The sequence below is a fragment of the Peromyscus eremicus genome, chromosome 1 (genome assembly GCF_949786415.1).
Source record: "Peromyscus eremicus chromosome 1, PerEre_H2_v1, whole genome shotgun sequence".
Lineage (NCBI taxonomy): Eukaryota > Metazoa > Chordata > Mammalia > Rodentia > Cricetidae > Peromyscus > Peromyscus eremicus.
This window is the reverse complement of record NC_081416.1, coordinates 30,050,780-30,066,738: the sequence shown is the minus strand read 5'-3', so window position 1 is coordinate 30,066,738 and position 15,959 is coordinate 30,050,780. Positions and strand designations below refer to the sequence as shown.

The 15,959-nt window shown below is 43.7% G+C and overlaps 1 protein-coding gene across 11 annotated transcripts in view; it reads right to left on the bottom strand.

The window, feature by feature from the left end:
* Positions 1–1,191: 1,191 nt before the first annotated feature.
* Sgms1 (sphingomyelin synthase 1) overlaps positions 1,192–15,959 on the bottom strand; it is a 267,072-nt gene continuing 252,304 nt past the window's right edge. For all 11 annotated transcript variants that reach the window (XM_059258958.1, XM_059258972.1, XM_059258956.1 and 8 more), the window contains 3 exons: positions 6,458–6,611; positions 2,127–2,293; positions 1,192–1,525 (listed from right to left, as the gene is read on the bottom strand). In XM_059258958.1, the coding sequence (XP_059114941.1) occupies positions 1,346–1,525; positions 2,127–2,293; positions 6,458–6,611 (501 nt within the window). In that variant the 3' untranslated portion in view covers positions 1,192–1,345. The remainder of the gene's footprint in view (positions 1,526–2,126; positions 2,294–6,457; positions 6,612–15,959) is intronic.

Below are 15,959 nucleotides of genomic sequence, written 5' to 3'. Positions count from 1 at the left end.
TGCTGCACATAAAATACAGAATGGATATTATATATATATATACTTCTTCGTTCTTAGAAAACTATTTTGTTCTCCACGTTGGCAAGTATAGAGCAGAATACTTCCCCAAACATACGCATGTCAGGAGTAAAACTCAGAGATACATGCAGTTTCTGCACAAATATATTTTAAAGAAATAGATCTCTTTTTGTTGTTATTCACCAAGAAAATTGTCATGAGACTATGGATAACTAATTTATAGCTTTCAAGTTTTAGGTTAAGTGACCATCTTCAAAACTCTCTTTTAAAAAAGATATTCATGGCTGTTTTTATTGAGTAGTTAATTGAACTACCAAAGATGAAGCAATTTCAGTGGTACGTGTCACTGCGGCCCGCTCACAATATGTGAATGGGCACATACTCTTCATTCACACCCCTATTCTTAAATTCAAAACATTTTTAAAACCATTAGCAGTCTTTTGATTTAATTTAGCTATAAATGCAAAATTTAGTAGTGTATACATACATTTATATTTTCATGGAATACTTTAAATAAAAACATGTAAGATTGCCTACCGACCATACAATCAAGACAAGAAAGGCACTAGAAACATAGACAAATTTCTCTCCCAAGAAGCATTTTTAAATTTTAACTCTTTTCTGTGACATGTAAAAATCTTTAAATTTGGTTTTCATAACATCATTTTGAAAAATAAAGTTAGGAAATACTTAGAAAAATCACTTTATAACAGAATCTTTTTTTTTTTTTTTTTTCAGTTTTTGATACACCGTCTCTGCTGATTTTACAAAACTCCACGTGACCAGATCTCTCCACACCTACCATCTTCAGCTGGGCATCAGCACAGCAGGTAGAGAGATTTCGGAACTAAATCCCATTCAGACACTTAGAACCCTTCATAGAGACATTTGCTAGAAAATGGCTTACAGCCCTATCTTTGGGGCAAGAGATATGAAAAGTATGTTTTCCCAAGAAAATAACACACTTTATTCCCAGATGTGGCTGGAAAGGCCAGAGCTTATGATATGGAAGCGCACAGTGGTGCTGCTGAATTATACAGAAGAGCATGGTGGCTGCCGGTTATGGAAGCCCCAGGCTTAACAACAGGAAATGTGTACAGTGCATGATAAGGTAAATTTTCTTTATTGTTGTCCAACGCAGGTCCTTTGGAGAGAAAAAAAAAAAAAAGAGAGAGAGATCACAGTGCTGACCAGGTAACTCAATAGGTAAAGTCAAGGTAACTGTTGAAAGAGAATAGCAGTAGGGAGGTCTTTGTCTTATGGCATCATCTCTCAGGGAGCTCTTAGCACTTCGGACAGGTCCTCATTCCCCAACTCTGTAGAGCTCTTATGTGTCGTTTACCAACCGGCTATATTTAACTTGCCTACCAAGGTGGACTACTGGCCAGGGGAAGGGCCAATGGTAAGATCGAGGTACAATTCCTTGGACATTCTTTTCAAAGTACTGAAATGGCCTGTACCACCACACCCTGGCCAGGAGGTTCATCTGGGAAGCTTCCTTTAGCACCTAAGAAAGCAAAGAACAGACACATTCTTTATCTCACAATCTTTCATTTCCAAACATTTCCCAGGTTCAAATTCAAAGGATCCCAGACTTGTGTCCCCCCCCCCCCAGCTCCACTCTCAGTCCACCATCCTATACCCTGAACACATACGATTCCAGCACAGCAGGGGAAACTGAGGCTCCCTCAACTCTCGCTTATTAAACATCTCAGCCCTTTCCTTTCTCTTCCATGCTTATACTAAGGGGAAAACTTAATTAAATATAACTATGGAATTAGTGAAGGGCCCATCATAACAAAAGGAGGTTAGGAACGCATATTGAGTGCAGAAAGAGGCTTAGGGAATATTTTTTCACAGACAGCGAGAGTCTATATGTCAGAAGAAAACACTATCTGTGTCATTACATTAACAAAACTGATACTTCGGAGGACTGATGGTATAAAAGCCAGTACCATTTCAGCTGGCTCTTCTTAGGAAAGAGAAACTGGGGGGGGGGGGAATCCATAGATTCTTTGTCTTTCCATTACATTACTCCAGCCTAAGCCAGCAGCACCAAGCCATGGGTACGAGAAGTCAAAATCAAATGCAGGGGAGGGGAGACTCACTTGCTGATTGGCCATCGTGTGATACCACCAGAAGAGTCTTGTGGTGATGTAGTAGGCCACCACCACGTCCACAGTGTAGTGGTCATGCGCTAAGAGAATACAGAAGATTCCAACGACGCTGAGGAGCCAGCAAATCCAGTGGTACCACCAGAGTCGCCGAGGGGAATCTAGAAAGAGGAAAAATTTACAATAGTCCCATTCTCAAATGCCATGAAGGGCACTCAGCCACGCTTCTGCCATTCCTGAGATCAACTGTCTTACATCTTTCCTCCTGAAAGCCTGGGCCAGCAAACCAAAAGATGTTTTATTTCTCTATAACCAGGGCTACATGAAAACAGCTTTTAATGAGTGATGTGACTAGCAGTAGTAATTCATATAGGACTGTAACTTGCTTTATATAATCAGAAATGTAACTTAAAGGGTGGCTGTGGGTGCTAGAGAGATGGCTCAGTGGTTAAGGGCACTGACTACTATTCCAGAGGAGCTAGGTTCAAATCCCAGCACCCACATGGCAGCTCATAACTATTTGTAACTCCAAGATCTGACACGCTCACACAGACATACTTGCAGGCAAAACACCAATGCATATAAAAGAAAAGTAAATAAATTAAAAAAGGAAAGGTGACTATGACCAAATATGCACAGGTTATTGCACTGCACTCATTTTTTTTTCCAAGACAAAGTTTCTCTGTATAGTTCTGGCTGTCCTAGAACTCATTCTGTAGACCAGGCTGGCCTAGAACTCATAGAGATCCACCTGCCTCTGCCTCCCGAGTGTTGGGATTAAAGGTGTGTATTACCACTGGCTACTTTTAAGACTGTCTACTGACATTTTTATGTGTATGTATGTGAACGTTTGTGTGAGTGCAGACACACATGTATGTAGGTGTATGTGTGCCTCCCATGTGCCTCGCATGTAGAAGCCAGAGGTTGATGACGAGTTTCTCTTTCAATCACTCTACCTTATGTACTAAGGGAGGGAGGGTCTCTCACTATGAAACCACACCTCACCTATTCAACTAGTCTCACTACTCAGCTTGCTCCCAAGACCCCCTGTCTAGTCCACACCAGCTCTGCAATTATAAGTATATGCCATGCCTACCTGATGTGCTCATGTTTGCACCCCAAGCACTTTACCCCCTGAGCTATCGCCCTAAGACCTGTCCAACGAGCATTAATTAAATTTAACCCATAGATTAATTGAGACAAATGCTTTATATAAACCCAATACCTAATGCATTTCCGTGCTGTGAGATGGTCTGTATGTCAAGTGTGTTGCTGATTGGTCAATAAATAAATCACTGATTGGCCAGTGGCCAGGCAGGAAGTATAGGTGGGACAAGGAGGAGAATAAAGCTGGGAAGTGGAAGGCTAAGTCAGAGAGACACTGCCAGCCGCCACGATGAGAAACAGCATGTGAAGATGCCGGTAAGCCACGAGCCATGTGGCAAGGTATAGATTTATAGAAATGGATTAATTTAAGCTGTAAGAAAAGTTAGCAAGAAGCCTGCCACGGCCACACAGTTTTTAACTAATATAAGTCTCTGTGTTTACTTGGTCGGGTCTGAGCGGCTGTGGGACTGGCAGGTGAGAGAGATTTGCCCTGACTGTGGGCCAGGCAGGAAAACTTTAGCTACATTTCCATTTATTTTTTTGAGATTATAATTTAAATACAACATTTCTCCCTTCTCTTTCCTCCCTCCAAACCCTCCCATATACCTCTCCCACTCTCCTTCAAGTTCATGGCCTCTTTTTTTCACTAACTGTTATTGTATGCGTATGTGTTTGTAAATACATAAATATATCCACAAACATAACCTGCTGAGTCCATATAACACTACTTGTATGCATGTTTCCAGGGCTGATTGTTTGACACTGAACGATCGATTGCTGTGCTCTTCCCTGGGGAGAACCGCCTCTTGTGTTCCCAGCTTTACTCGGTTGCCTATAGTTCTTTGTGTAGGGTTGAGGCCTCGTGGTCTTTTCCCCACCCAGTCTGGCATGTTCAGTGCTGTCATCCTTGCTCAGCTCACATTTGTGCCACAGATGCTTAGACATGGACTAAGCAATTATAACCACTACAGTTGCCATCCTGCTTTCCGGGTTCCATAACTACACAATCATCTGAAAGATTGTGAGGTTTCTATTTCTTAAATATAAATAAAAGAACAGATGCCTGGAATTTGTGGTCCAAACATCATCCTAAAGACAGGACCCTGCCACACAAATACTTGTTTGTACGCAGATCTGGGGAGACAGTTGAGACAGCTCTCTATTAGTACAGGCATGCCTTTCTATTCCATATTCTCAATGGGTAGGGGGCTAGAGGGCCTGGGAGTTCAGAGAAAAGTTTGAATGGATCTACTGCCCCCATTTCTGGGAAGAAGGTACTGCTGCTTTTTACTAGATTCTCGAGAGGTGCAGCAGTCACTCACTCAGGCAGTGTGCATCTACCATGCCCAGAGACAGGTCCTGCGTGTGAATGCCTGGACCAACAAGCAGCGTAGGCAAAGGACCGCCTCTGTGGGGAGAAGCCTTGCCAGAAGGGGAGAGAGGGAGGAAGAGACTGCAATCACAGTGTTGTGTACTTTACTAAAGGTGAACAATAAACAGGATGAGGGGGATCAGAAGGAGAGGGAGGAAAGGGTTTTGTTCTTTGATTATTTTTTAGGGCAATTTTAAATTGATGGGGACAAGAATAGCCCACTAATATTCATACTTGATACCTTAACAATACAGCAATAGCAGCAACTACACATTTTCTATGAAACTTGTTGAGTACCCTCCATACAGATCACTTGCTTTAATTTTATAACCTCTTTCCCACTCAGGACATAAAAATTAACTTTAAAGATAAGGAAACAAAGACACCTAAAGATTAAAGATTGTTCCCAGGGTCACAATGCTAGGGGCTGATAGTTCCAGGATCCCAAATCAGAGTTTTGTGATTCTTGGAAGGCCAATATTGTTGCTTTTGATCCAGTATGAAATTTAACATGAAAAACTATTTCAGGGGTCAACCAGTAGGGGGCAGGCACCCCTTTCCTGAAGGGTCAATGGCATCTGACCACTAAGGATCCCATTTCTACACCTGGTTATATCATAGTATAAGGGCCAGATGCCCTTTGAATAGACATCTGTAGAATTCACTTTATTTGATCACACAGTCAGGCTCCTGCAGAACACTTTACTTCTTAATGGTTCCTTTACTTATGTTTCAAGGACAGGGTTAGCCAGCCTGCTTCCTCTTCCTCCTACCAGTCCAATATGACTCACCATGCCTTCTGATTCACCCCATGGGTGATGGACAGGTCAAGCCACACCTACTCTGCATAACTACAACAGAAGCCAGCGACTTGGAAGCTCCTGCAGGAGTACGTGCTGTCTCTCTGAAGGAGACATCAGATGACACTGTCCCCTTGTCTCCCACCCCTCTAAGCACACCTCACAGACATTGCTTTGTGGCTTAGGGCACCCTCTGATCGTTGCTATAATCTGTCCGTTCTCCTTCTTGGTACCCCTCTCAGCTCCCAGCACACACACTTTCAAGGACTACAGTGCTCCTAAGACACTTCCAGACAGCGGTGTGTGTCCCTCCTCTCCAGGACCACAGCAGCCTGCTTCATTTATCACTCAGAGGGAAAGAGAGATGGCTCAGCAGTTAAGAGCACGGACTGATTGATGTTCCAGAGGACCTGGGTTCAATTCCTAGGCTGCTGGTGTCTGATCATGCCAGGATTAAAAAAAAAAAAAGGACCCACAACGTGACCCCTCTCCCTTTCCTTTTAAAAGGTCACGTACAATAGCAAGAAGCACCACCTCCTTCGGGCCCTATAGCCAAAGGTCATGGGTGGAGCAAATACCACTACAGGAACTTAATAAACAGCTTCTAACAATAAAATTTCATCTGTTGTTCACTTATAGGGTTCAAATCCTAACATCAATTAAAAAGAATGAACCAAGCCTCATGTCCCCAAAACAATCTGAAAGTAAAAAGTGGCAGAACATATTCATATGTGTATATGTATACACAAATACACATGCACATATATACACACATATATGTATACACATATGTAAACAATGCCATTTACATATATTTAAAACCAATCAAACATTACAGCTGACATCCAGGAACAAGGCACCCCCTCCACAAGAGTTGCAGCTAAGGGCTTCCCACATATTTGCCGGGTGCACAGGGATAATAAGATAAGACAATTGTCCTTAACCCTCCAGTTTGGCTTTAGGGGATTTCCCTCAAACTGACTTTCTAAAGGACCATGGAGAGTGGCAGGTGAGGAAATTACAAAGCAAGGCTGTTTTAGACTTACACTCTTTGATAAATAAGTAGGTGAGCGTGAGCATGACCGTGTGGCCACTGTACAGATAGTCCCCACACATGTTGTGAGAGCCTGTGATGGACAAGCCACCTCCAGCAATGAGCTTCATTATCCTCCGTACTTGTGCTTCCCAGTCTCCAAACAGCTGTCGGGAAAGAGAAAGCAAGAGCCATCGTTAGCTCACAGGGACCTTTGCCATCAGTCCTATTTGCTTTTTATACGATGCTTTACCAAAACACAAAGACTGCCCTCATCGAGTATGCACGCACTGTTCATCATGTTAGTGTCAGCCCCTGGAAAGTGTGTGGTACTAGTGACAACGTCACTGGCTCTAGAATCTCGCTCAGATGTTGGCACTTCCCCATAGTACATTTCAGTGATGTTTGAGGTTTGGGATTTTAACCCAGGGTCTCAAGCGTGCCAGGCACGTGCTCTACCACTAAGCCATGTGCTCTATCCAACGTAGTACAATAAAACAGAAAGAATTAGTGGTTGATTTACCATACTTTGGAAAAAGAAAGTGTGAATCTTAAGTAGCCATTTAGAGATGCATTTTGGCCCAAAGGATAACAGCTCTGCCTTATTAGCCAAAGCAACTGGAGGTTAGTCGGTCAAATGCATGAAACAAGGGACTCCAAACGATGTACTTTGAGCACTCTGAAATTAAACAGGCAACAAGGACTATTTTTCCTTTTAGTAAGAGTTGGAGAGAAGTTTATAAAGCAATCTAGCTGCCTAAGATGCAAGTCTGGGCCGGATACTCAAGTAATGAACAGCTTAAATAACTCATTTGATGCAACTTGTATTTGCTCCATCAAAGACATGCAAATGTTTGTATCTTTATGATTGCAGCACCCTTGTTTAAACTTTTTTCTTAGATGTATTTATTTTATGTACATGGATGTTTCACTTGCATGCATATACGTGTACCAAGTGTGTGCCTGGTGCAGAAGAGGGTTGTCTAGAACAGCAGTTATGCATGGTTGTGAGCCATCATGTGGGTGCTGGGAAGTCAAACCCTGGTCCTCTAGAAGCGTCATGAGTGCTCTTAACCACTGAGCTATCTCTTCAGCCCCTGAAGCCCCATTCTAGTTGGCCAATTTAATTATCATAATCCCCTTTCAACATTTATTTGCTAATACCCCAGCTTTGGAAAATGCATGTTTCATTACGTTTTCCCTTTACAAAAAGCAAGCAGGATTTCTACTTCAGGAAAGCAAGCTGCCAGACCACACAGAGGATCTGACCCTCCCAATGCAAAAGGAGCTTTGAATGCTCAGCATGACAGAAGGAAGCAGACTTACACTGCTTCTCGTGGCACTTTAGAACTGGGTACTGCCATACCAAAGTCTCCAGAGATTAAAACCAAGCTTTAGATGAAGGATCCATATGAATATGACTTGGAGAGAGCATTCCAGAAAAAAGAGATTGCTTGAGGGGTGGGGGTTCAAATTACTCAGCAGAATGATTTCCAATTTAAATTTTAGACCTAGCCATGCAACTAAACTTTTTTTTATATACCTAAGACTTTGGAATATTTGCCATGTCTATGTCTATATTCTTCTCCAGGACCTGCAGAGAGGATGCATTCTACAAAGCAAGTGAATAAATACAGAGGAAGGAAGAACCAGGCCTTTCTAGGATGGCAAGGAAGGAAGAGCCACAGCGCTGTGTGGCGGCTGTAACGTGGACTCACAAAGCGTCCAATCTAGACGCTTTACAGAGGTCTTCAAGGGCACGAGACTGATGGGTTAGCCAAGGCTTTTGACTATAAGGCATAAGGCAAGGACAAATAAATATATAGAAAACTACTAAAAACAAAACAAAACACAAGGCCTTATCAACTCTGTGGGAAACAAACTATTGTATAGAAAAGGAAAGGTAATTACAGCAGTGGTCCTCACCCTCCTAACGCTGTGACCCTTTAATACAGTTCCTCATGTTGTAGTGACCCCAACCATAACATTATTTTTGTTGTTAATTCATAACTGTACTTTTGCTGCTGTTATGAATCGTATTGTAAATATCTGTGTTTTCTGATGGTCTTACGTGACCCCTGTGAAAGAGTCATTCAACAACCCCTCAACCCCACCCCACCCCGCCAAAGGGGTTGCGACCGACAGGCTAAGAACCACACTGAATTATAGGAAAGCGACATGGCTTGGCTGTGAAGTGTACTTACAGAACTGTAACTGGGTAAGTGCTGACTACTGAGTCACACAGAGGACAGACAACTACAGAGAGAAGACAGGACAAGATGTTTCGTGTCCTGGGATGGCAGGGTGAAGGAGGAAAAAGGTACAGAGGATGGGCAGTCCTTATTTTTTACAACAGGAAGTTAACAGAGCATCAGAGCACAAGGGCATTCTTGGCTAGTTTAAGGCCAGCCTACCATGAGACTCTGTCATGATAAACAAACAAAAAATTATAGCCAGATGAGGTAATCACCTATAGTTGCCTGGAATCTGAACACTTGGGAGGCTGAGATAAGATGACAATGAAGGAAAAAACAAACAAAAACCAAGAGTTACACAAAGAGAAATGATATTCTCATCTCACTTAGCGATTATGATAAAAGTGAAAATGTGCAGAAAGAGCTCTGGATATGGTGATCTAGTTAAGAGTTAAACAGAAACAGGAAAAGGAGCTAAAATAGGGCTGGGTCAGGAGATCATTATGTTTAATACCAAGGTTAGCAGATATAAGGTAAGTGTAGAAGATCACAGCTCAACCTGTAACCAGTCTTCTAGTGGGACAAGACATGGAGATGAAAAACAGTGATAAGGGGATCCCGTGTACAGTGATGAGGGAGGGGATCCTGTGTATATGATGAGGAGGGGATCCTGTGTACAGTGATGAGGAGGGGATCCTGTGTACAGTGATGAGGAGGGGATCCTGTGTGTAGTGATGAGGGAGGGGATCCCGTGTACAGTGATGAGGGAGGGGATCCTGTGTATATGATGAGGAGGGGATCCTGTGTGTAGTGATGAGGGAGGGGATCCTGTGTACAGTGATGAGGAGGGGATCCTGTGTACAGTGATGAGGAGGGGATCCTGTGTACAGTGATGAGGAGGGAATCCTGTGTACAGTGATGAGGGAGGGGATCCTGTGTACAGTGATGAGGAGGGAATCCTGTGTGCAGTGATGAGGGAGGGGATCCTGTGTGCAGTGATGAGGAGGGAATCCTGTGTACAGTGATGAGGAGGGGATCCTGTGTACAGTGATGAGGAGGGGATCCTGTGTACAGTGATGAGGAGGGAATCCTGTGTACAGTGATGAGGGAGGGGATCCTGTGTACAGTGATGAGGGAGGGGATCCTGTGTGCAGTGATGAGGGAGGGGATCCTGTGTACAGTGATGAGAGAGGGGATCCTGTGTACAGTGATGAGGGAGGGGATCCTGTGTACAGTGATGAGGGAGGGGATCCTGTGTGTAGTGATGAGGGAGGGGATCCTGTGTACAGTGATGAGGGAGGGGATCCTGTGTACAGTGATGAGGAGGGGATCCTGTGTATATGATGAGGAGGGGATCCTGTGTATAGTGATGAGGGAGGGGATCCTGTGTACAGTGATGAGGAGGGGATCCTGTGTACAGTGATGAGGGAGGGGATCCTGTGTGTAGTGATGAGGGAGAGGATCCTTTGTGTAGTGACGAGGGAGGGGATCCTGTGTACAATGATGAGGGAGGGGATCCTGTGTACAGTGATGAGGGAGGGGATCCTGTGTACAGTGATGAGGAGGGGATCCTGTGTACAGTGATGAGGGAGGGGATCCTGTGTACAGTGATGAGGGAGGGGATCCTGTGTACAGTGATGAGGAGGGGATCCTGTGTACAGTGATGAGGGAGGGGATCCTGTGTACAGTGATGAGGGAGGGGATCCTGTGTACAGTGATGAGGGAGGGGATCCTGTGTGTAGTGATGAGGGAGGAGATCCTGTGTGTAGTGATGAGGGAGGGGATCCTGTATAGAGGGGATCTGCTACAGACCTAGGCTAATTTGTGTCTTAAGAAAATAGTTTTGTTTTACACATATTTTTACAATACATTTGTTTTACAATGTATTTTAAGGTAAGTATCATTACAAAAGAATACTAAAATCAAAAGTTTATAAAGAGTTGCAGTATGTGTCAATTTATTACTGAGGGGAAACAGTCTTTATAAATGTAGTATAGCCTAGGTGTGCAGTGTCTATTAGGTCTACAGTGGCACACACCCATGTTCTAGGACTTCATATTCACTCCTTGGCCCACTCAGACAACCCACAGCCCAGCAAGCTCCATTCACGGTGACTGCCCTGAACTGACCCTCAGCAAATCTTTTAGTTTATACTGTCTCTTTTTATGACTAGACATATAAATACTGAAATCAGGTTACAATGCCTACAATGTTCAACACAGTCACATGCTATAAGGCTAGTTCAGCAGCCTAGAGGGAACAGGCTAAACCTTAGTGGCATGGAGTTTGCATAAGGATGAATTAGTCTGACAACATATACCTAAAAGGATCCTTGTCATTAAACAATGTATGACCACACTATTAGCAAAGTACCTTGCCAACTGCCACACTAGTTCCCCAGAGTTTGATTAAACCAAGCAGTGGATCCATAGAGAGTCACTCTTCCTTCAGAAGCCTAAGTACCTCAGAAGTATGAGCATACTATCAATGTCCCATTCCAGGACCCTGGTCTGCCAAGAACCCCTTATAAAAATGCCTTTCAACCATTCATTCACGGAATCTACCTACTTTGGTAAATTACAGTGTATTGATCCTAAATAACAGTCTTCCACCAAAATAGAAAATGCATTATTATTGATCAATTGAACACCCAGACCAACAGCAGGGCAGCTAAGGGATCACACAGCAGGGACAGAAACCGAATTGGTGGACTCCTGCCTTGAGCATCCTGCCACTGAGAAAGCCACACGCTCTGAGAGCTCGCTCAGCCAAGTCCACAAATGACTGTACAGCATGCCGTTCCCTGAGTTTTAACGGGCAGGCGGCCTTCTAAAAACAAGAACGGGTCCTTACAAACTAACTAAGGGAGATATGAGATGTTCTTTGGGCCCCACTGGGAAAGTAAAGTAACAGGAAGGATAGATTGCTCAGCAGGAAGATGTTGCTCAGCGCTGCCCTTTCCGCTCTCCCCTTGCTTTGTCTTACTGTCACCTAGCTGTGCAGTAAAAAAGCAATGGAGTGGCTTTACAGAAACAAAAAGTAAAATAAAATAAAATAAAAAACCCACTACGTTCTCTTTACACAGAGATCCCAAACTTTTAACAGGACTTTCCCATCAACTGTCTCCTTGTACCATCTCGAGCTTGTCTGCTGGTTAACAGTGGTGTTATGATGCTTATCTTGCAGAAGAGGAAGTAAACCAAGGGCTGCTGACTGGTCATGAGGACACACACCGACTCGGGATCAGAACTAAAGGCTCTGTCTAAGAGCCAAATACAAATAATCCTACTCAGGCTCCTGGAGAGCATGCTATGGCTGTAATCACCTTCTGAAACAGCAAGGGAGCAGCATTTCCAGGTTCATCCTTTGTTGCTATTCTAATGAAATTTAATTGACTTTCCCTTTCCCTATGCCTTCTTAAACCAGGTGCTCTCAACCCAATCCAAGCTCTCCTTGCTTTATATTAAGCTACATTGGTCTCCAAGAGAATTTGTGTGTGTGTGTGTGTGTGTATGTGTGAGACAGGATCTCATCATGTAGTCCAGACTAGCCTCAAACTCATGATCTTCCCTTAGTGCTGGGGTTACAAGTACGCACCATCATGTCTTGCTTACAAATATACTTTACTATTTATTTATTATAATTGTGTATGGGGGGTGTGCATGAGTGTGCCACAGTACATGTGTAGAGGCCAGATGATAACTTTGGAGTTGGTTCTTTCCTTCCACATTTTACGCTGGTGCTAGGCCTGAACTCAGGCTGATGGCAGATGCTAAGCCACCTCACTGGCTCCCCAGATTTGCTTTAGAGGAACAAAAATGAGCACACATCTAACTTGAACCCCATTTTAAATACTTTATTTAAGCTGGGTGTGGTGGCGCATATCTTTAGTCCCAGCACTTGGGAGGCAGAGGCAGATGGATTCTCTGGGTTCAAGGCCAGCCTCATCTACAGAGCGAGTTCCAGGACAGCCAAGGGCTCCATAGACAAACCCTGTCTCAAAATTGCCCTCCCCCCAAAAACCTTTACTAAATATTCATAACACGCACATAATGTGTTTGGATCCAATAAATAGCCTGTTCTCTTCTCTGTGCTCCCTGCTTTTCCCTGTCAACTTCACGTGTCCAACATCAGTTTCAATCAAGTAGGAAGCATTTCACCTGTTCTAGCCTGAGGCACTACTCGTTCTCAAAGTGCCTGCTGGTATCACAGAAACTGAAGACAGTGTTACTATTACCAAGTTGAGGCACTTTTTGGAGGAGGGAGTCTCAGGCTCAGCTCCTAACAGCCAGCAGATAAAACAGAGATGACGCTCCATGAATCTGCAGGCCTGCTGGATGCTCACTTGTGATCAGCTCCTGACCACTCAGGAGACTCTTCTGGACTCTTCCAGACCTGGAGAGGCACGCTTTCCTCTGCAAACACTACTCTACCCACCACAACTTCGCAGCAGGAGAGGCTTCGCTATGCACGTCTCCCCTCCTACACAGCATCTATGACTTTTTATTCCACTTGACTGTGGAGGGTTTGACCCTTCTCCATTCTCAAATGTTTGCACCAGTTCCTATACTAAGCAGGCTTCGGGGTGGGTGGAGGTCTCTAAGCAACATCAGCAATAAGACACTAATCTGCCACCAGCCAAAAATATTAATTTTTTCACAGCCTTTAATAAGGACGCTATCCAAAGGCCTCATAAAACCTTTAAATTGGATCAACTCTGGATCTGTTACTCACGCTCCAGTGTTTAAAGCAAAATGTTCCCTTAATAAAATTACATTGCTCTAAATTCGGGGGTAGAAGTGTTCAAGTTCCTCTAGCCAACCTAGTCAGGAAGTGGAAGTCACAAAAAAAATGGACTTACGTTTTTATTTTGAAAAATTTTTATATGGAAAGAATAGTGTAATGAATAGCGAAGCCCTTGATTTTGGCTCATTAATTCTCAGTATTCACCAGATTTACTTCTCTTTTCTCTTTTTTCCCCTGTGTCATGGGAGTAAGTTTTATAACACCTCACTCCGAAATCCAAAATAAGAAGTTCTCATCCATAATCACGCTCATGAAATCTACAATGATCCAACCCCAATCACTTCAGAGTCTCTCTTCAGAACACTCAACAGCCCCAACATCATCTCTGGATCCCTTTCCCCGCTGATCTAGGATCAACTCAGGGACCAGCACTGAGATACCCTGCCATGCTCATGCTTTTCACATCTCCTACAGTCCTTCTGTGCTGGTTTTCTTCTCCCGTGGTATTCATACCTTTAAGTCCATCTCCTTCCTTAGTTTTTCTCTGGATGCTGCAGTCTGCTTAAGTTCAAATTAAATGCTATTGGCAGAATAAACAGAACGGCTGTGGTCTCCATCCCAGTGCGCCTGTGAGGAAGCCCTGGCACCATTTGTCCGGCTACTGGTGTGGCCATCTGGCCATGGCAATGCCTGCCAGACTTCACTAAATATGTTATCTTTGTCCCTTTATAACTAATAAGAAATATGATTTTGAAAAACTGTTTGAAATATTACTGGCCTCAGTCTTCAGTACTACCCATTATGGATTATAATTTTTGAATTATTTCTGCACTGGCTACCAAATAGTCATTTTCTTTACCTTTAACAATTATGAATTTTTTCTAAAGTATCTCAAGTTATAAAAAGTTCCTTTCGATTTACTACAATCTGATATTGTCATGCTCAAACTACCTCAAGCATAGCCCTGAGGGATGAGGCTGCAGCTCAGTGACAGAGGTAGGCAAAAGGGCCTGGGCTCGAGCCCCAGCATTGCAAAAGCAAGAAACAAAGCCTGACAAAACAAAACATGGCCAGAGGGAGAGTTCCCAAGCAGAACAGCCTGGATTTTTAGAGCGATCACGGATGGTCTCCTGTGTCCAGGTAGCTCCAAGACCATTCCCTAAGATTAAAGTGCCGTTGCCCACCTTCCTGCACCCTGAGTCAGTGGGTAAGGTTTCCCCTGAGGTACACACAGTCACCTCTGAGGCTCTCTGGAACTCCCCAGTTAATGCCTTGCCTCTTCACAGTTGATAGATCCTAAGATCTGTAAGGCTCTCCTTGCCTCCCCAGTGTCTCCCTCAATTCTGACACACCAGCCTGGTCTAGGTATTCCTCACCACTAACTCCCACAGGAAACCGGGAGAAAGCATCACCTACAACAGACATGTGGTCAGTGTCCTGCCTCTGTCCCCTGGCAGCTCTGAAACTTTCGGCAGAGCCATGGACCTCTCAGTTGACTGCAGTTTCCTATACTCAGTGTTTTCAGCAGCAAATGAAAATAAAGATTTAGAACCACAGCTGGCATGAAAAAGGGGTTCATAAATTGGCACCAATCAAAGTCTATCCCCCTTCTCTCCCAAGCACTCTACTGTATGACTAGGGAGATGTATTTTTAAAAGATAATTGTGGGTACGTAATAAATGCTACTAAAACCTTTCCAGGCTTCCTATGGCCCTTGAAGTCGGAACTCATTAGAAGGGTATAAGGCCCTTTAAAATTTGCCCACAGCCTACCTGTCTCACTTCATCTCAGGACCCTGGGACCAGAGGACCAGACAGCTGTGCTCACTAAACCTCATTGTTCTAAATTCCTCTGCATGGTCCTTTTCTACCCATCTTCTCTGTTTCCACTTAGCAGACTCCAACTTTTCCTTTAGAACCTTGGCTCAGACACACCTCCAGCAGCACAGCCTGCATGCCCAGCACAACGGCTGCTTTCCTGTGTATTCATGGCAACTGGGACCCTCATATCCATACAGGGAGGGGTGAACAAGCCAGGGAGCAACCTGATGGATCACACAGGGCTCCTAGCTCTCAAGGCCCATGGAAGGAGGGTGGATGGGACACTCGCATATACATTTGTGACCTTAACATTCAACACTATGTCCACGTTTCTTCGGGGAAATAACTTGTACTAGTCCACTGTAAATCTCATCGGCAATCTGCATTTTCTTGCCATCTGAGTGAGTGACGCTCTCCCTTCAGTAAGGAAACCCTGGAGAAGCTGAGAATCTATAAAATATTGCAAAATGCACTTGTCATATATAAGCTGCAACAAGAGTAGTAAGTGTGCAGACGTCAGAGTTGGACTTGTAAGAAAAATAACCATAAAGGACTAACTAACTGAAATGTGAATTAAAAAAAAATTCCCTTTGCTGTATACTTTCAATGTGTCTACAATAAAATTTATTTATAACAGAAGTTTGTTTTAGCTGGGTGGTTTGTTTTAGCTAGCTTTAATCCTAGTACTCAGGAGGCAGAGGCAGATAGATCTCTGAGTTCCAGGCTAGTTTGTTCTACAGAGTAAGTTCTATGA